The 21,316-nt window shown below is 42.9% G+C and overlaps 1 protein-coding gene across 49 annotated transcripts in view; it reads left to right on the top strand.

Moving 5' to 3' along the window:
• LOC147377709 (nuclear body protein SP140-like) overlaps window positions 1-21,316 on the top strand; it is an 81,151-nt gene that overhangs the window by 56,179 nt on the left and 3,656 nt on the right. For 35 of the 49 annotated variants that reach the window (XM_086336468.1, XM_086336442.1, XM_086336456.1 and 32 more), the window contains 7 exons: window positions 3,691-3,747; window positions 5,492-5,578; window positions 9,434-9,502; window positions 11,112-11,216; window positions 13,206-13,348; window positions 14,486-14,533; window positions 18,071-18,115. In XM_086336468.1, the coding sequence (XP_086192594.1) occupies window positions 3,691-3,747; window positions 5,492-5,578; window positions 9,434-9,502; window positions 11,112-11,216; window positions 13,206-13,348; window positions 14,486-14,533; window positions 18,071-18,115 (554 nt within the window). Of the gene's footprint in view, window positions 1-3,690; window positions 3,748-5,491; window positions 5,579-9,433; window positions 9,503-10,900; window positions 11,217-13,205; window positions 13,349-14,485; window positions 14,534-18,070; window positions 18,116-21,316 lie in introns of those variants that run through there. The other 14 variants (XM_086336460.1, XM_086336424.1, XM_086336357.1 and 11 more) reach the window with 4 other exon arrangements.

Here is a 21,316-nt window from a genome sequence, read left to right as displayed (position 1 = left end):
TGGTGGGCTGTCGTCTGTGGGGTCGCACAGAGTCGGACACGACTGAAGCGACTTAGCGGCGGCGGCCATACATCAACATGATATGTGATTTTGGAGCATATTCTCTTTTGGTAGAAGTCTATTCCACTCAGCAGAGTGTTTTTGAGATTTATCCATATTGTTGAATGTATAAGTAGTTTGTATCAGTTTGTGACAAAGTAAGTTACATTGTATGACTATACCATATTTTGTATATATACTCTCTCCTTCTGATGGAGATCACTAGTGTTTCCAGTTTTTGGCTAATGTGAAAAAGCTGCAATGAACACTGTTGTAGAAATCTTTCAGTGGCTCTATGTCTTTATTTTTTTTTTTTTTTGGCTCTATGTCTTTATAACGCTCGTATAAATTCCTATAAATGAAATTGCTAAGATACAGAATAGGTGCATCAATTTTTTTCATCTCCCTAAAGCCACTGAGGGGTTAGTAGTATGGCACACACAAGCTGTGCCCAAGCTGAAGAATACCCCCCAGCCTTGGAAGGGTTTGTTGTTGTGCAGTCGCTAAGCTGTGTCTGACTCTTTGCGACCCCATGGGCTGTAGCATGCCAGGCTCCTCTGTCCTCCACTATCTCTTGGAGTTTGCTCAGATTCATGTCCATTGAATCAGTGGTGCTGTCTAACCTTAGAAAGGGGCTACTAGCAAAACTGCACAGAACTTATCCAAGAGGGAGACATTATCTTACTAGCTGGAATTGAAGCAAAGTTTACTATCTTGGAATACTTCTAAGGAGGGGGACGTTCTCTGTTTTGTATCGGTTAGGAAACAAATCTGCCCTCTGACCTGGAAGGCTACATTATCTCTAGCTTACAAAGCTGTTTGTTCAAACATCCTTGGAAAGACTGAGGTGTGTGGAAATACCACAGAGAATCCCCACCCCCACAACAAATTCACCTCACACATCATGCATCTGTGCATGCTGAGTCGCTTCAGTCGTGTCAGACTCTTTGCAACCCCATGGACTGTAGCCCACCAGGCTTCTCTGTCCATGGGGTCCTCCAGGCAAGAGTGCTAGAGTGGGTTGCCATGCCCTCCTCCAGGGGATCTTCCCAACACAGGGATCGAACTTGCGACTCCTGTGACTCCTGCATTGCAAACAGATTCTTTACCACTGAGCCACTGGGGAAGCCCCATCTTACCCATCAGATTCTGGCGAATTTCCCCAAGGAGATAACACTCCATCAGCCATCCCGATTAATCCAACCAATGTAGGCTGTGCCTTCCAGGCTGGTTGGGGAAAGAATGAGGCATTGTGCTCTAGAGTGTTGGAACAGAATCCTGAGTTTTCAGAACTGACACGTTTAACCGCATTAATCCGTCAGCGCCTTTGTCCTGATCATTATCCAGGAAGGAGCTGAGCCCTTTCTGAGGACAGCTGCCATAATGCTGGCATCAAAATCATGGTGTCAGCCTCTGTTGGTAGAGATCAGGCATCTGGGAATTTCCCTGAGGGGCCTGGCTCTGAGTGACCACAGCCACTTTGGTTCTGCCAGGCTGGCTCTGAGACAGCAGTAACCAAAGAGCCTTATAGAGGTGTGTGGACAGGAGGAGATGAGGGATGTGGGCCAGAGAGTCAATATAGTGTAAAGAGATTTTTTGATAGAGGGCGCATCTTTATCAGAGTGCAGTGGTCCAGGGAGCTGGGCTCAAGATACCCTTGAGTTTGTAGGGTGTGTGGTGTGGCCAGAATCGGCCAGGAGCAGGCAGAGGCATAACCCCTTAAATGTGGCTCCCCTCATGTGAAACAAATGGGTCAGGAGTCATGAGCCTGACCGTCAACCATAACGCTGGCATCAAAATCATGGTGTCAGCCTCTGTTGGTAGAGATCAGGCATCTGGGAATTTCCCTGAGGGGCCTGGGCAGGTCAATCACGCCACAGTTCATTTCCACCATCACTGGCCCGGAGACTGGTGTTCCCACTCTGCCAGAGTCTGTAGTTCTCCACATGGCAGACCAAGAGTGTACTTACGTGGAGGAACCGAGTCATCTGATTTCCTCCGGCCAGAGGAGTGACCACAGCCACTTTGGTTCTGCCAGCCTGGCTCTGAGACAGCAGCCCAGTGCACTTCGGTTGTCAGCTTAGCCACACGCCAGGGCACCAAGCCTCCGGGGAGTCTTGGGGAACTGAAGACCCCATCGAGGCTGAGAGTTCCTTTAGGCTGTGAAGTAGAGTACAAAGCCGAGGTGCTTCTGGCAAAGTCCCTGCATTCTTTCCTTTGATTATAGTTGATTTACAGTATTGTGTTAGTTTCAGGTATACAGCAAAGTGATTCAGTTATATATATTTCAGATAATACAAGAATATTCTTTTCCGTTATAGATGTTGAGTATAGTTCCCTGTGCTATACAGTAAATCCTTGCTGTTTATCTATTTTGTATATAATAGTATCTGTTAATCCCATAAGTAACCATAAGTTTGTTTTTTATGTCTATGAGTATATTTCTGTCTTATAAATAAGTTCATTTGTATCCGGTTTTTAGATTCCACATGTAAGTGATAGCATATGATATTTGTCTTTCTCTGACTTACTACACTTAGTATGACAATCTCTAGTCCATCCATGTTGCTGCCAAGTGTCATTATTTCATTCTTTGTTACGGATAAGTAATATTCCATTATATCTATGTATGTTACTATATATGTATATATATCACTTCTTAATCCATTCATCTCTTGATGCACACTTAGGTTGCTTTCAAGTCTTGGCTATCGTAAATAGTGCTGCTATGAACACTGTGTCTTTTTGAATTAGAGTTTTCGTCTTTTCTGGGTATATGCCCAGGAGTGGGGTTGAACGCCAGCATTCCTGAATATACCATTTCCATTTGAAGAGCAAGGCTTTTTGGTCCTTCCTGCCTTGTAAGTCAGGACTGAACTACTTACCCAAGACCAATGGTCTCACGTTCACACATTTTCACATCTCTCACGGGAAAGCAAAACCCAACACAAAACCCCGTGTGGTTCCTTAATTTCCTCTGGTAATTTCAGGTGCTGTATTTTTAAAAAATATTTATTTATTTGGCTGCATTAGGTCTTAGTTGTGGCTCTCAGGATCTCTGATCTTCATTGCAGCGTGTAGGGTCTTTAGTTGTGGCATCTAGTTTCCTGACCAAGGATCAAACCCGGGTCCCCTGCATTGGGAGCGTGGAGTCTTAGCCACTGGACCACCAGGCAGATCAGGCACCTGGGCATTATAGTCGCTCAGGCATTATATTAAATATAAGTGAGAGGGTTTTGTTACAACTGCAAGAGTACAGAGATTATTTAATGGCAACTCTCCACATCAAAGTTGAGAATGCCTCCTGAATTGGGCACAGTATATTATCCATGTGCACATTTGAATTTACATGAAAATACTTGAAAAGGGAATAAACTGATATATAACCACAGCAATAATCATTCAGTCTAAGGCACCAGTGGAAGTTTATTTTCTAATTTTTAAAAAAATTTTCAAAAGAGGGTCATCTCCTATAGTCTCCCAGAGTGAAATATAGCTCAGAATCAACCTCACACTGCTACACTGGGAGTTAAGAAGTTTGTCCCAGTCTTGTGAACTAATGTCTCAAAAAATACTTGAAAATTACTGATATATAAATTTTTGAAAATTATATTTACAGCTCTAAGTAATTAACTTTATAATTTTTTTAAGAAAAAAAGAAAGGACATTCCTGGACAAGAAGACCAAGGAGAAACGTACATCGAAAAGGTAAGCAGTGAAGTGAAGTAGTCACACCTGTTTAGTTTATAAGGCCCTGCTTCCCGTATTCTTGCAGGCTTCAGTCTCTTGAGGACAATAATAGTTTTCTAGCTAATGTGTCAGTTAGGATACAGGCCAGGGCACTGTAACAAAGAGACTGCCATATATGTTGGCTTCAACAAAACAGTTTCTAGTTCACGTGTGCAGTAGTGCAGAGCTAAATAGTACAGACACTGCTGTCCTCAATATATGGCTTCTTTCCTAGGTCAAGAAATTATTATTAATTTGGAGAGATGTTCCAAAGAAGCCTAAATGAACAAAGCAGACTATATGTGTATGTGTGTGCAAGTGTATGTGTGTTAAATATATGTATAAGCATTATGTGTTTTTATACCTCTATAAATCCTTATTTATACATATTTATCAATCTATATATAGAGGGAGAGACAGATATAGATACATGGAAAAATTAATGTCAGTACATCCAGAAGAACATATGCAGTAGTCATTGGAATATAGGTGATGTTTCTAGTTTTATGTTTTTTAAAGTTATATGTATAAATTCAAAATATTAAACATGTTCAACTATTGTAATAGAAGTGCATTTAAACAGCAAAATATGCAAAAATAAAGGTCTAACAGGATATCTTTGAACAAGGTAACTGTGGCTTTCTCCAGATGGTGATATTTGAAGCCATTTTTATTTTCTGAGTTTTCAGTAATGTATATGTATTACTTCTCATCAGACCCATGAAATCTTATTTATCTTAGTAGCAGTTTAAGGAACACTCTTTCTCTAGACAATGAGGACTAGACTTCATTTTCCATGTGATTTCCAAGGCTTTTTTTGGCCACACCCTGTGTCATATGGGATCTTGCTCCCCTGACCAGGGATCAAACCCACACCCACTGCATTATAAGCTTGAAGTCTTAACTACTGGACTGCCAGGGAAGTCCCTGATTTCCAATATTTGAGTCAGTAGGTCTATGTAGAGTCCAGTGAAAATTTATTATTTGTCACCAATCTATATATCTATGTTCTTGCCAATTTCCATGGCTGCCCTATTAGTGAATGTGTATAATATTGTTCAAAAAGAAAAAAAAAAGTGGTTGCATCCATTTTAAAAATGATTTATTTTCAAAACACTAAATATCTGTATTTAATCCTTTCAACATTTTCACTTAGGTCTTTGTGTCCACAGATCAATTCTAAACCACATTTTCCCCTAAGTGTAGTGAAATCTTGTACACAATTTAAAAGTCATCCCTCATAAATAAAAAATGCTCTGGACACCTGCTTGAGATCCCTTGCCATAACTTTCTTTCTTGTCTGAGTGCACAGTTCAGGGGGGTTCAGAATTAAAACCATTACCCGTTGCTTTTCTTTTTGGATACTTCTGAATTGAACTTTTTGTTTTCAACACACGGTCAATAGTAGATTGATACGTTTTAATGTATTTTTACAATTAGACAGCCATAAGGTATGGTAGCTTGTAATATACAACTTATAGAACACTTTTGAAAAACTTTAACACTTGACCTTCGCAACAACTCTGTGATGAGACGGAATAAGAGTAGCAGATCTATGTTATGCAGGAAGAGACAGAGAGAGTTAAATGGATTTTCATGGGTTTCTGGCTCCTAATTGGCATTTTCCCCACTGTCTTATACTCTCTCTCGTAACATTTCTCACTTGCTTTTCATCTCACATGTCAGCTGTTTTTTGTTTAACTCTGTATTTTCCCCTGCCTAGCCCTAGACAACAGCAAAGCTGCTGGCCAACCGGCCGCACGTGGAAAGAAGGTGAAAATGAGTCTGCAGAAACCTGCCAAGATCAGGAGTAAGACTGTGACACTTCTATTTTGCCCTGAAGGATCAATAGAAATTTTGCTATGCTTTTGAGGAACACAGATCCTCCCCCGCACATTTTTTTTCCTACTCAAGCTTACCAGTCAATTTGACCACCATGAAATCTAGAAAGCAAGCCCATTTGAAGCCAGCTTTATAAATTGTTTGCATTTATATCATAGCTCTTATCTGCCCAGGATCTAAATTTTTTTTCCTCTCAGTTTTATCTGTTTTCACAAAAATTCCTTTATCTCACATGTTTGGTTTATTAAAATGGTTAGACTTTATAAATTGTAAGTAGAAAGCAAGTTCATTCTTTCATTGCCCTTTCAAATCAATCTTCTATTAGTTAAGTTTTTCATATTTGGGAGCAGGTCATAGAGCTTTCGTGTTCCCTTTTAACAGGAATAAAAGTCTTTTCCAGTTATTGAAGGTCCTTTCTAGCCTTGTATTAAGACTAGTTTTTTCTCCAACTCAAAGCACCTCCACTCTTTCCTCCTGAGTAAGCTTGGTCTGAAATACCTATGGTGAAGAGGCGGCATAATTGCGGTCTTTTCTCACTCTCTCTTGGCTCTATTCCTGCTCAGGAACTGCTAGTCTGAGTCATTCAGGATTAGGAAAGTGGATGAGAGAGGAGAGATCAGATGTGGTAGCATCTTACCCGGCAGGCACAGCTGTGAGTTGACACTGTGGAGAAAAGCCCACAATCACTAGCTCTTTTCTCCATGAGATGCTTTCATCAGTTGGTGGTGAGGGAAGAGGTGAGGTCAGGCCATGAGCCTGAAGTTTTGGGAAAGAAATATAGTCTGTATATGAAGGCAGATTTAGTACCTCCATAACCTGTTCCATTGAAACTTTGGATGTCACCTACCTGGTTCAGTCCATTGCCTTCGGATGTGGGGATCTTCCTGCTCAGAAATAGGGTGACCAACTCAACCCGGTTTGCTGAGGACCTTCCGAGTTCTGCCGCTTTAAGTCCCACATCTTGGGTGCCCCTTAGCCCTGAACAGACTGGGGCACTTGGTCATACTTTTCGGCACTTAGTAATTTGTTCTCAACTTTTGGGTCTTAGTACTACTAAGATTTGGAGAAAACAGTATTAGATTAAAAATCGTCACATTTACTTCTAGGGGTTAATACCAGCCGTTTGGTTGGTTGCCGTTTAGTCTCTAAATTGTGTCCAACTCTTTGGCGACCACATGGACATAGCCTTCCAGGCTCCTCTGTCCATGGGATTTCCAAGGCAGCAACATTGAAGTGGGCTGCCATTTCCTTCTCCAGGGATCTTCCCAGCCCAGGCATTGAACCCACATCTCAGGCATTGCAAGCAGATTCTTTACCACTGAGCCACCAAGGAAGCCAATACTAACCATAACAATTAAAAATAATAATAACTTTAGATTATAATCTCCCATCCAAGTCCTAACCAGGCCTGACCTTGCTTAGCTTCCAAGATTAGGTAAGATCAGATGTGTTCAGAGTGGTATGGCTATAGACCTAGATTATAACCTGACTGCTAGAATATATATTAGGGCTTGTTATAGAGCTTCAGTGTTATTAAATGGGTACTATACCCTGGGGACATAGAAATAGTTAAATCCTGCCTTGATGAGCCAATCTGTTTTGAAAGTAAAATACAGTAGTGTTATATTATGAAGCAGTGGGTTTTAAGCTCAAAATTTCCTTTTACTAGAAGCTCCAAAAACTAGAATGGACTGCAGTGTATTTTATTGTTCTCCTTACAGATAGTAGGCTAACAGATTTGATGGCTTCTCTGGTGGTGCGAGTGGTAAAAAATCCGCTTACCAATGCAGGAGACATAAGACTTGGGTTCGATCCCTAGCTGGGGGAGATCCCCTGGAGGAGAGCTTGGCAACCCACTCCAGTATTCTTGCCTGGAGAATCCCATGGACAGAGGAGCCTGGTGGGCTACAGTCCATAGGGTCACAAAGAATAAGACTTGACTGAAACGACTTACACACACACACACACACACACACACACACACGACTACAACACACCCATTATCCAGGAAAGGCATAACCAGTGAGCGACAGACAGAGAGAAAGAAAGAGCTCTACAGTTGCTGGACTGTCTAAGGTTGTGATTAGAGCTTTAGTGCCAAGCTGAGCTGGAATACAGAAGAGGCAAGGATGAGATATCTGGATCTCTTCTCATTGGGCTGTGAGCATGGACCTTTAGAAGAGGAGGGAGGAATGAGAAAGAGGGCCAGAAATATCCTGGTTTTCTAGAGTATTCTACCACTTTGGCATCTTAAGGGCTTCCCTGGTGGCTCATACAGTAAAGAGTCTACCTGCAATGCGGGAGATCCAGGTTCGATCCTGGATCAGGAAGATGCCCTGGAGGAGGAAATGGCAACCCACTCCAGTACTCTTGCCTGGAAAATCCTGTAGATGAAGGAGACTGGCAAGCTACAGACCATGAGGTCACAAAGAGTTGGACACAACTGAGCGACTTCACTTTCTTTCTTTCTTTCTTTCTTTCTTTGGCACCTTGGGTGAGTGAGGAGGTGAGGAGAGCCTTGAGAGCCATACCTGGCTGGATGGCCTTCTGCTGTGTGGTGGACCCACCTTCCAGAGGGAGAAAGTGAGAGGAAGTCAAAAGATTAATCCACCTCTTTAAGAACCCCATTTCTACCTTTTTAGTGGTTCTCCCTGGCCCATGGCTATTACTTTTATTCATTGGATTGGCCAAAAAGTTCATTCAAGGTTTTCTGTACATTTAAAACCTGGACGAACTTTTTCGGGCAACCCAATAGTTTCTTACACAAGTTTATAAATCTCTGTAGGCCTCTTCCTTGAGCTCATATTATCCTGTTAAATAATAACAGGTGACCACTTGCAAGGTTGTTGTAAGTTGTAGACCTTCTGATAAAGTCTAATCATCAAGATTTGTCCCATAGGGCCATTTTGATCTTGAGGAATTGAAAATCTTTTCAGTAACTGCTTAGTCTTAAGACCAGAAAGTAAAATTATTCTGCCAACCATTGGATCCACTTTGGGTTTGATTGAAGGAAAGAGTCTTTTTACTTTGCTGGTCTGATATATGCTCATAATCTGCTTAGAGTTTATTGCACTTAGGAAGGAGTAGCCTGGAAAATATTTCTTCTTGGAGTCTGAATTACCCTTCCCACCAGATGGCAGTCATTGGATGGTGGGCACTGAACTCAGAAAGAAGGAAATGAATTTATCTTCCTACCTTAGAAAATAAAGCACATGTGAATGATAGCAAACTTTGAGATACATATCCACAGCCAATTAACTTGTAAATGGCAGGACAGTCTCTGCTGCAATATTTACTGAGTCCATTCTTAGTTACTATGTGAAATCAAGGTTTTGGAGGACTCTTGGTTAGCATTCTTCTCTTTCTTAGTTTCTTAGATTCCAATATCTTTGTCTAAGCTCAGGTGGACAAAACTCTTGGTTACATTACTAACACTATTTGTACACTAAATGTACAAACAGCTTCATTCCAGGTGATGTGTGTAACATGTGTCTCACCTGCAAAGCCTGCCATAGGGTTTCCTAGAACTCATTTCCCTTAATTGTGCATTAAACAGTTAACACATGGTTGCTTGGGATATAAGTAAAATGCTGATATCAATTTCTTGTTTGTTTTACTAATGTGTGACAATGAAAAGTAAAATATAAGTCTAAAACTTGCCGTCTAATTCTTGGTAGCTTAAAGATTAGGAAGAATATATTTTTCTTTGTGCATTAGATAGGCTTCTGGGAAATTACATTTCAGTGGAAATTCTGAAAAGTACTAATAGATGCAATGCAGCTGCGTGTTGATTCTGTATGATTCTGTTTTTCTATTTCCTCAGGGAAAAGGAGAGGCAGACCCCGCTTTACTCATAATGACAGAATCCCACAGAGAAGAGCTAAGTCAAGAGGTAAGGAAGAAAAAGGAAATATTGTCTCAATAATTAGGCAGCTAATTTCCTGTTTTGCACTGTGTTTTTATTGATAAATCCATTTCCCTAATTGCTTTATGCAGCTTTACTAACAGGAAAAGTTTCGATTTGGTTCAAAATGTGCCTGGATGAGAAAGATAATTTCACAAACAAGAAACTTGGTGACAGATCTAAACCAGACCCCGTGGGTCCAAGGGCTATCACAGTGATGTTCTCCCCACTGAACTGATCACTTTTAAGCCGGAAATAGTCTGTTTGCACATAAAGGGCACATACACAACCCACACATTATTTAACCGGCCCTTCTCTTGCTACACAGAAAGTCAGAGGTTGCACACCATGGATAGCCTGGAGTGGTGGTCAGAAGTCTGTCATCCTCTTCTGATTGTGTGGGCTTGGGCCTGTCACTTGACTGCTTTCCCTTCAGTTTCTTCATCTGTAAACTAAGAGGGTGAATGAGGCCAGCCATCTTTCACAGCCCATCCCAGGTCTTCTAGTCTACTATCTCAAAACTGGACCATGGACAGCTCCCCCTCCTCCCGCCATGGCTCTAAAACATCGACTTGCAGGGTCAGGATCAGTTACACAGCCTCCTTGAGCTAGTTTATTCAAAGACCTTTCACCCCCACTTCTGTGGACTCAGTCTCCAGCAGCCCTCTCCCCATGTAACTTGCAGATTATTCTAGAGCTTCCTGAACTCCTCTTTTAGTTAAGGAGAGTGCTGATATGAGAAAGAAGCGTGAAACAAAGCAGAGAACACAAAGAGAAGGCAGACGTCTCCTCCACTAGGTTCCCGCATCATTGCCCTCTCTGCTCACTCAGCCAGACCTGACATAGAGAGATGCAAGTAGGCTCTCATTTTGCTCCAGCTACGTAACTGTGGTGAAATAGTTGGAGGATTCCCTTCAATGACGAAAGAAAGAACTTTTTTTTTTTTCCTTTTGGCCTTGAGGCATGAGGGATATTGGTTCCAGGACTGGGAATGGGACCTGTGTCCCATGCATAGAGTCTTAACAGTTAAACTGCCAGGGACGTCCCATGGCTCCCTTCAGAACATGAGGCAGCTATATGCTTCATTGTTGTATGAGAATCAGTGAGGCTGACTGGATTGGGAGCTAACAGTTTTATTGAAGCCTGATTTTTTTACTAACACATTCAGTTTTGTGTGAAACTTGAGGGATGAGTTAGAGGTGGATATTCTGTAGTCATGTATCGAAAATGTCACTTGGAAGAAAGGCTTTGACTCTAGTGGTAGTGGTTTAGTCACTAAGTTATGTCTGACTCTTGAGACCCCGTGGACTGTGGCCTGCCAGGCTTCCCTATCCATGGGATTTCCCAGGCAAGAATACTGGAGTGAGTAGCCGTTTTCTTCTCCAGGGGCTCTTTCTGACCCAGGGATCAAACCCATGTCTCCTGCATTGCAGGTGGATTTTTTACCAACTGAGCTACCAGGGAAGCCCTTGACTCTGGAGATTTGTGGTATAAAGCTTTCTACATCCCTTCATACCTTTATAAGAACAAACTCAACATGGGAGAAGTGGTACAGGTGCAACTGAAAATGAGACCATGAAGGAATCTTCTCTTTCAGGGAAAAGAAAGTACACATATGAACGTGTGGATTTTCACTCTCAGATAATTCCTGTGACCTGTGGTAAGGTGAAGGGAAAGTTACACAAGAAGAAATTGAAACACGGTGAGTTTTAAGGTCTACTATGCAATGCCTATCTGAGGGAATCTTGAGAAGTCATGGGATTACCTATGTGAATTACACATAGTTGAAGGAATGGGGGCCACCATTTCGCTTGAGAAGGAGGAAGGGATACCTAGGTTAATATTTTCATACTTTAAGAAATCACACACATTAGGTGCTCATTCCCACGTGAACATGTCCACAAGGGACGAGGCTCTCAGTCCCTACCTTCATGTCCTTTCTCCCTCGGGATGACTATCACCAGGGCAGGTGCTTGATATAATGAGGACCAGCAAAGAATTCAGAATCAGATAACGTGAGTCCCAGCCTCTCCTGTGCCAAGAGGAACTGATTCATCTGAGTAGAGAATGGGACCTTTCTGAGCCTGAAATTCTTCATCTAAAAAAGAAATCGAAAAAAAAAATAAAAAAGAAATCGTTAAAACCTACTTCATGGTATAGCTGTCAGGAATTAATTTACATAATTGATATAAAGTATTAGTAAACAACTTAACCGAGATACAATTCACCACTCAGGGTGTACAATTCAATGTTGAATTTTGTTTGTATAGTCACAAGATGGTGTAACTATCACCACAATCGAATTATAGAATATTTTTGTTAGAATACTTTCCCACTAAAGGAAACTCCATGTCTCTTAGTAATCAATGCCCAGTCTCATACTCACCCCACCACCCAACCCTGAACTGGCTAATCTATTTTCTGCTCCATAAATTGGCCTATTCTCAGTATTTCCCGTAAAATGGAATCAGGTAATATGTGCCATTTTGTGACTGGCTCTCTCTCTTATGATGACAATTTCAAGGTTCATCCATGTAATGGCATTATTAGTACTTCATTCTTTCTTATTGCCACATAATATAATATTCCATGGTATAGATATACCATATTTTGTTTAGCTATTCATCAATTGGAGAAGGCAATGGCAACCCACTCCAGTACTCTTGCCTGGAGAATCCCATGGACGCAGGAGCCTGGTGGGCTGCCGTCTACTGGGTCGCACAGAGTCGGACACGACTGAAGCGACTTAGCAGCAGCAGCATTCATCAATTTGGATTGTTTCCACTCTTTTACTATTACGAATAATGCTATTTTGAACATTCATGTTTTAGTTTTTGTGTGAACAGTCTTTAATTCTTTCCAGTATATACCTAGGAGTGAAATTGCTGGTTCCTGTGATAATTCCATGTTTAACCCTACTGAGGAAACATCAAAATGTTTTCTACAGTGGCTGTAATACTTTATCTTCCCACCAGCAGTGTATGAGAGTTCCAATCTCTCTGTTTCCGTGCCAATACTTGTTATTGTCTCTTTTTTCTAAGACAGCCGTCTTAGTGGATGTGAAATGGTATCTCATGGTTTAGCTGTGCTTTTCTGTAATGACTAATGATGCTAACATATGATTATCTTTTATAACATAACCTAAATTTTCCATTGTATAGCATTTCACAGTTACTTTTAATACCAGCTATCCATGATTTTAGGGATGGGAAATCTCTGCTCAACAATGCCATTGAACTGGGTAGAAAGTGTGATAAAGGGCACAGATGCTGCTATGGTGCCATTCTGAGCCACAAGGTACCCATCGGAGATCTTAGTCTCAACTGGAGTTTCTGCTCCCATGGGCTCAAGGTCCTCTCCCTGGCAAATTGAAATGCTCTCTCACTTCAAAGTCACTTGCTTTTCCTTTTTAGGTGATTTTGAAATACTTTTAAAAGCTTGATTTTGATGGTAATTATCATTTTTGTTGTTGTTGTTGCACATCCGTTAAAGAAATGTTGCCACAAGGCAGTGAATCTCCTGTGAGGGGATTTGGAGGCTAGATGTGGGGATTCTGAAGCCTGAAAGGGGAGGCCAGACTCTTCTGTTTTAGATCTTGAGCCTAAACTGGGTGTGTCCAGGATCCAGTGTTGTGGGAGTCCGCCTTCTGAAAACAAGGAAGGCTGGAGATGAATTTACCCTGGTCTTACAGGATCCTGGGTGAAGTGTATACAGAGTGAGAACGGAGACTGGTTCACCCCCAGGGAATTTGAAATCAGAGGCGGCCACGGAAGATCAAAGAATTGGAAGATAAGTGTTCGCTGTGGAGGGAGGCCCCTGCTATGGCTGATGGAGGTATTCTGGGGGCCAGGACAGATGTGACTTTCCTTGTTGTTCCCCAAGAATAAGGTCACTATTTGCTCACAAAATATTTGTTGAGTTATCACGAAAGCTCAGATGCCTCTGAGTTTATCCTCTCACCTGGGGAGAGTGTTCCACATTCCTAACCTCAGTACAACATAGCACATCATTGCTGTGAAAGAGGCAGGAAATTCCACTGCGTTTGTCAGGATGGAATAGGAGTTTGGAGGAGGGAAGGATCGTTCTGACTCAGGTGAATGTAGTCAACTTTATGCACTGGAAGAAGAAGACAGTTTACAATCAAACAGGTAGGAAAAAGGTATTCCTGAGAAGGAATGATGTGAAAACCAGAACCATGCCTAGTGGGTTGAGATAGACATACTGTATATAATAAGGCATAATCCATCAATTTAATTGCAATTGTTTGTAGATGAATTTAATGCCAGGCTAAAGTGTTTAAACTCATAGACAATGCAGAATCAATGAAGTCTTCTGAGATATGAAATGACATGTTTAGAATAGTGTCTTATATGGCCAAGGGACACTGAAATGACTCCAGCATCTTTTCAGCTCAAGAAACCTACACCCAACACGCAGTGTTCAACTCAAATGCTCTTCTTCCCTGAATATTCCCTGACCCACTTGGCCCTGACCACTTCTTCCCTGAGCTTTCTCAGCCCATTACTAAGATCTTCTTATAGTTTTACTCTTATCCTTTCGCGCATTGTTTTTTCTGTGTCCATCTTTGTGTGTCCAAGATTGTTGAGAATATCTGACACCCAGTAGGCATGGGATAAGTGTATATTGATTGACAAGCCTTGGTATATGGACTCAAGCTTGAGTGACTGGTAGGAATGGAGAGCAGGAGAGAGGTGTCAAAGAGATTATAAAGGAAAACCTCTTAAAACTTAAGGGGAAAAGCACAAGAAGGGAAGAATGTTCTAAAGATGATTTTTAAAGTGCCACTGATTGAATTTAGGAGAAATACAAGTGAAGAGAGGGAGATGGTTTCTCATTTAGATACCATGGCTTTGGGCCGACAGCGGGGCATCCAGGTAGAAATATTTGGGAAGAGGCTGGGAGTGCCAGACTCATAGGCCAACCATATACTTGGATCTTTTTATCTTTCAGAGAAGATTTCTCCATAATCCTCCAAGGAAATATGGCAAGAGAAAAAAGGTGATTATTACATAATTTTCTAGAAATTCCCATCACATAATCGATTTTGCATGCACAGTGTGTTATTTTGTGGTTTCTAAACTGTGTAACACCCTGCTCCCACCTTTAAAAAACTTTTGGCATATGCCTTCAGTGTTGCTCCTTTGAACATTATGTTGTTCTGGATGGCAAGGTCTTCTTGATGGCAAACCATTTGAAATAGAAGTGATAAGGAGCCATCAAAATAGGCCTCATGGATGTGCTTTAGCTACAGATGCAGATGTTGTCAAAATTGTAAAGGCAAGCATGATTCTGGAACATGCAGAAGTGTATTGTAAGAGGGTGATAAGGTCGTCTTCAAATCAAACCCAGATTTTTAAAATCAGTATTACTATTTCCTAACTTTAATGAAATCTAATGGAATCAAAGTATGTTCACAGTCATTCAGAAAATCCCAGTCTAAGATTGTCTATCTTGGTCCATATACCATTTTGTAAGATAGGCAACAAGAAACGTATTTCTTTTCTGATCATTTGTATCCCCTTCCACCCCTTAATAGTCTACACACAGACATACTCTTTTTCAGGGGGCCATTATTTGCCCTTGATGAAGATGGTGCTGTAGGGTGGGAAGCTCTTGGGAGATCAGTGGATTGTATAGGAAGGGCTGGCCAAGAAAACTGGTTACTTTGATGCCACTCTTTTGCTGTGCAGACCTCCCTTCTGTCTGTGAAAGTGATTCCTTCCTCTATGGAGACAACAAATATGTAAGGTGCAGTGTAGATTCAGGACATGGAGATGGCTTTTCCAAGTTTGGCTATGAATGAGAACTTGAAAACAAGATGGAGGTGAGAAGTTCTGTTCTTATGTACACATAGAAATGGCCATTCAAGGGACTTCCCTGGCAGTGCAGTGATTAGGTGCACCCTTGCAGTGCAGGGCGCATGAGTTCAGTCCCTGGTTGGGAAACTAAGATCCCACATGCTGCATGGTGCAGACAAAATAATTGAAAAAAAGAAATGGCCAATCAAGACATTCACAGAACTTCTAAGACAGGTCACACGTAGTTGGCCCATGGGACTTCATCTTCCACTGGGAATGTGAGATCCACGACCTGACGTTATCTGAGGTTCTGGACAGTTGAAACTCTAAGTCCTTGGGACATTTCACCTGCTGGATTTCCTACAGGGAACTATTATTTGCCCTACTTAGTGAGTATCTTGAAGACCAGCATCTGTATCATTCCCCAAGTGCCAAGAGTTACTCAGTTTACCCGAGTAAGCTGGCATCTTCTTAACAATAGATTCTACCCTTAGTCATGGGTACAGCACTTTTTGGCAGCAACCTGCAGTTACCTCTTCATTTTGCATCTCCCTCTGCGCAACAGCAGATGTTCCCCAAGTGGCAAACCTCAGGACTCATTACTACTCCCATGGGTCTTCTGTGTTTCTCAGAACCTCTTTTTTCCTTGGCTTTGGGAATCTTCAGTGTCACTCTCAGCACTACATGATGGCTTCCTGGCTCCTGACAAAGGTCACTAACACCTTTTGATGACAATTGCAGTGTTGTAAAATAATTGCAGGAGATAGTGGAGGACAGAAGTGCCTGGCGTGCCACAATCCATGGGATCATGAAGAGTTGGACATGATTTAGCAACTGTACAACAACATTCCTCTAGAACAATCTTTTTAATGTTGGGTAATATTTGCTTAAGAAAAAAAAAATTTGCTTAAGAGATAGCAAGTAATCTCTTCCTAAGTGGAAAAAAAAGTATTAATTGCTCAGTCGTGTCTGACTTTTTGCAACCCCGTGGACTGTAGCTCACCAGGCTCGTCTATCCATGGGATTCTCTAGGCACAAATACTGGAGTGGGTTGCCATTTCCCCCTCCACGGGATTTCTTAAGTGAAATGATACTCATTTATTCACTTATCCAACATGCAATTATTGAATGCTTACTAAATGCCCAATGGCCTTTAGAAGATTAAAACAATATCCTTGACCTCAAGGATTGTTTCAACTTCATTGCCTAACATGGAAGAATAACTAATGGGATTATTGTTGTTTAGTTGCTAAGTTGTGTCCCACTCTTGTGACCCCATGCACTGTGGCCCACCAGGCTCTTCTGTCCATGAGATTTCCTAGGCAAGAAGACTGAAATGGGTTGCCATTTCCTCCTCCAGTGGATCTTCTTGACCCAGGGATTGAACCCATGTCTCCTGCTTGGCAGGGATATTCTTTACCACTGAGCCACTTGGGAAGCAGTAAGTTTAGAATGGGCAATAGAAAGATGGGCAGTGACATAGCCACCTCTCAGGTCATTGACGCTGGATTACACTTGTCCGTGACCACTCTGCCCTGGGCTGGAGACCAAAGCTGAGGCTGCCTGTGTCCTAGAGCAGTGGTCCCCAACCTTTTTGGTACAAGGCTACTGGTTTCATGGAAGGCAATTTTTCCATGAACTGGGGAGGAGGGATGGTTTCCAGAGGATTTAAGTGCATTACATTTATTGTGCACTTTATTTCTATTATTATTACCTCAGCTCTATCTCAGAGCATCAGGCATTAGATCCCAGAGGTTGGGAACCCCTGCCCAAGAGGGATGGAGGCCAGGTCATTCTATTGAATATTGGAAAGCAATGTAAAGCTAGTGGGTGGTAGTCAGTTACCTTTGAAGAGTCAGCTAGCTGACTTCTTGGGATTTGAAGGGAGGGGAGAGACGGGTGACCTTCTGGAAGAAAAGCTATAGCCCTGGGAAGTTTGGGTACATTTTATCATTGAGGCTGTGCCCCAGGAGACCTGTGACAGGCCGTGGCATTCTCCTCTGAGACGTTTGCATGAACTCCAGGACTCTGGGCCCCGTGGTCACCTGAGTTGTTGATGATGAATCTTCAGCCTGATACTCTCACTGCAGCTCCTTTTGGTGGGATGGCATTTTATAATGCAGAGAAAAATGCCCAAGGGCCTCTTGAAGTAAGAAAACCAACAGAGCTCCACCAACTCCATCTGTGGGAACCAGGGCTAAAGTCCCCATATGGCTCCACCTTGCATCTAAGAGCCAGGGAATAGAACTTGCATTGGGCTGAACAGTTGTCCTTTGGTACTTTTTTATTTTCCAGGTAGATACAGTTCAGTTCAGTTCAGTCCCTCAGTCGTGTTTGACTCTTTGCGACCCCATGAATCGTAGCATGCCAGGCCTCCCTGTCCATCACCAACTCCCGGAGTTTACCCAAACTCATGTCCATTGAGTCAGTGATGCCATCCAGCCATCTCATCCTCTGTCGTCCCCTTCTCCTCTTGCCCCCAATCCCTCAGGATCAGGGTCTTTTCCAATGAGTCAATTCTTCACGTGAGGTGGCCAAAGTACTGGAGTTTCAGCTTCAGCATCAGTCCTTCCAATGAACACCCAGGACTGATCTCCTTTAGATACATGTATCCACAAAAACAGGTGTAAAGTAATGGGTGAACAATGGCTTGAATCCCTCCAGTGACTGGTGTTTAAATAAGTGACAGATGCATACATCACATTCAGTATTGTCATTTAATCTTTCTTTTCTGCAGAAAAGAGGACCAAAGTCTCCTGACAACACCTTAGATAACCTTTGTGTAAGTACTAACTCCCACCTGTGAGCCAGACTAAGGCAGGCCTTTCCCTCGGCACCTTCTCTGAGTCATCACCGCATTTCCCTGAAGCACGCTCACACTCAGGTGGAGTGTGTCGCCGTGTGTGATGAGCAGGGCACAGCACAGCAAATACATCGCCCACCTGAGGTACATGATTCTGGCATTGGGTGTCTTAACCTGAAAGCATCCTTTCCATTTGTGCAGTAGAAACTTTCCCATTTCCTCTTTTCCCCTTGAAAGTGCAAATAGGAGACAGAGCTTGAGACCACTGGGGTCTGTAGAGCCTGGGCTTAAAGTAGTAATGGGCACAGCTGCCCTGCAGATGGGGGGTAAGGAGGAAATTAGAGGGAGAGCAGCATTTTAAAGAAGGCAATAGAGAAGGAAAGAAAAATCCCAAACTTCTATTCCAAGGTACAGGAAGAGCATGATGGTTTTAAGCATCAACCAGAAGGAACAGGCCAGGTGAAGCTGGCAGGTTAAGGTTTAAACACTGTCATGGATCCTGCCTGGAAAATCCCATGGATGGAGGAGCCTGGTAAGCTGCAGTCCATGGGGTCGCTACAAGTCGGACACAACTAAGCGACTTCCCTTTCACTTTTCTCTTTCATGCATTGGAGAAGGAAATGGCAACCCACTTCAGTGTTCTTGCCTGGAGAATCCCAGGGACAGGGGAACCTGGTGGGCTTCCATCTATGGAGCTGCACAAAGTCGGACACGACTGAAGCGACTTAGCAGCAGCATGGATCCTTCAGAGAAATGCACTTGGGGCTAGCGGGTTCTTTATGGAAGCCCTGCATCCAGTCTTGAGGGAACCATCATGGTGCTTAGCTGGTCACCATCTAGCAAATCACAGGGCATTTTAACTCAAACTGGTACCATGTGATTGGCTGCTTTGTGTGTGCGTGTGTGCTCAGTCACTCAGTCATGTCCAACTCTGTGCAACGCTATAGACTGTGGACTGCCAGGTTCCTCTGTCCATGGAATTCTCCAGGCAGGAATACTGGAGTGGGTTGACATGCCCTCCTCCAGGGGATCTTCCCAACCCAGGGATGGAACCTGCATCTCTTGTACTGGCAGGCGGATTCTTTATCACTGAGCCACATGGAAAGCCCTTTTGATTCCTTTCACTGCAACAAGATGGACATTTGCAGCAGAGTCACCTTTGCACAACTCCAGGGGGCAGCACTCAGGTGGGAAAGTATGCAGTAATGCTGATGCATGGCATCCAATAGAGGAGGGATAGTCAAATAGCTTTACATATACTTTACCTCCAAAATAATGCCCCCAACAAGATTTAGATCTTATTCACACTCTTTCTGACCCTTGGCCAACTGAAGGATTCTTCAGTCATCTAAACAGTGCTGGAGTCCAGTGTTTGTGTGGCTTGTTTGGGATGGACATTGGTACAGAGGGTCAGGTCTCACAGCCCATGGCCAAGAGTCCACAGGGAAGAGGAAGCAATTGTTTCGGCAAGAGTACCCTCACTGCTGCTACTCAGTTTTCCTGGGACTGAGTGTTGCTATTCAGTCACTCAGTTGTGTCCAGCTCTTTGCGACACCATGGACTGCAGCGTACCAGGCTTCCCTGTCCATCACCAACTTCCAGAGCTTGCTTAAACTCATGTCCATTGAGTTGGTGATGCCATCAAATCATCTCATCTGTGGTCCCCTTCTCCTCCTGCCCTCAATCTTTCCCAGCATCGGGGTCTTTTCCAGTGAGTCACTTCTTCACATCAGGTGGTCAAAGTATTGGAGCTTCAGCTTCAGCATCAGTCCTTCTGACGAATATTCAAGGTTGATTTCCTTTAGGATTGACTGGTTTGATCTCCTTGCAGTCCAAGGGACTCTCAAGAGTATTCTCCAACACCACAGTTCAAAAGCATCAGTTCTTCAGTGCTCAGCCTTCTTTACAGTCCAACTCTCACATCCATACATGTCAACTGGAAAAACCATAGTTTTTATAAGACGGACCTTTTTCAGCAAAGTGATGTCTCTGGGACTGATGTTACAGGACAGTTCAGCATTGACCTAAACCCCATACCTTAATAACAGACTTTCCTCTGACTAATACTCAACTTGGGCTGCAACTAAGACCGAAGAATTGATGCTTTTGAACTGTGGTGTTGGAGAAGACTCTTGAGAGTCCCTTGGACTGCAAGGAGATCCAACCAGTCCATTCTGAAGGAGATCAGCCCTGGGATTACTTTGGAGGGAATGATGCTAAAGCTGAAACTCCAGCACTTTGGCCACCTCATGTGAAGAGTTGACTCATTGGAAAAGACTCTGATGCTGGGAGGGATTGGGGGCAGGAGGAGAAGGGGACGACAGAGGATGAGATGGCTGGATGGCATCGCTGACTCAATGGACATGAGTCTGAGTGAACTCCGGGAGTTGGTGATGGACAGGGAGGCCTGGCGTGCTGCAATTCATGGGGTCGCAAAGAGTTGGACATGACTGAGTGACTGAACTGAACTGGAGACCTTTGGAAAATAGTATTGTTGGGATTCCAACTTACAGGAAATTCTGTTTATCAGTCTAGGCTAAGACTTGGACATCAGGATTGTTTAAAAGTCCCCAGATGATTCGGATACACAAAATTACCCATTCTATGAATTAAAGAAGAATACCAATAGCTCTGCCCCACCTGGACAAACTGATTCAGACTTCTGGTATTGGGACCAGGACATTAATATTTTATATACACTGCCCTGAAGGTTCTAATGTGGAACTGGACTAGAAACAAAGAGGTAGATAAATCTACTAAAAAATACACAAATGTGAGGTTCTTAGGGACTTCTCTGGTGACTCAGTAGTAAAGAATCCATCTGTAGTAAAGTAGTAAAGAATCCCGCAGTAGATGCATGTCCGATTCCTGGGTCGGGAAGATCCCCTGGAAAAGAAAATGGCAATCTAGTCCAATCTTCTTTCCTGCAAACTCTGTGGACAGTCCATGGGGTCACAAAGAGTTGGATATGACTGAGCAACTGAGCATGCACGAGGTTCTTAGACATTGGTTATATCTGTTATTCCTTGTTCCTCTGGGGAGAGGGGTCATTACTTTCTGGGGAATGATGATGGAAATCTGTGAGTGTTTACACTGAAGGGAAGAAACATGGTCCCGTGGCTCCATGCCAGGGCAGTTTCAGTCCCCAGTTGGGGATGTCTTTGAGGATGCCCCAGAACA

This window comes from Bos grunniens, chromosome 2 (assembly GCF_055505025.1).
Source record: "Bos grunniens cultivar Pamir isolate PY7600 chromosome 2, Bosgru_T2T1.0, whole genome shotgun sequence".
Lineage (NCBI taxonomy): Eukaryota > Metazoa > Chordata > Mammalia > Artiodactyla > Bovidae > Bos > Bos grunniens.
The sequence above is the reverse complement of the archived record's forward strand: the minus strand, read 5'-3'. Positions and strand labels throughout refer to the sequence as shown.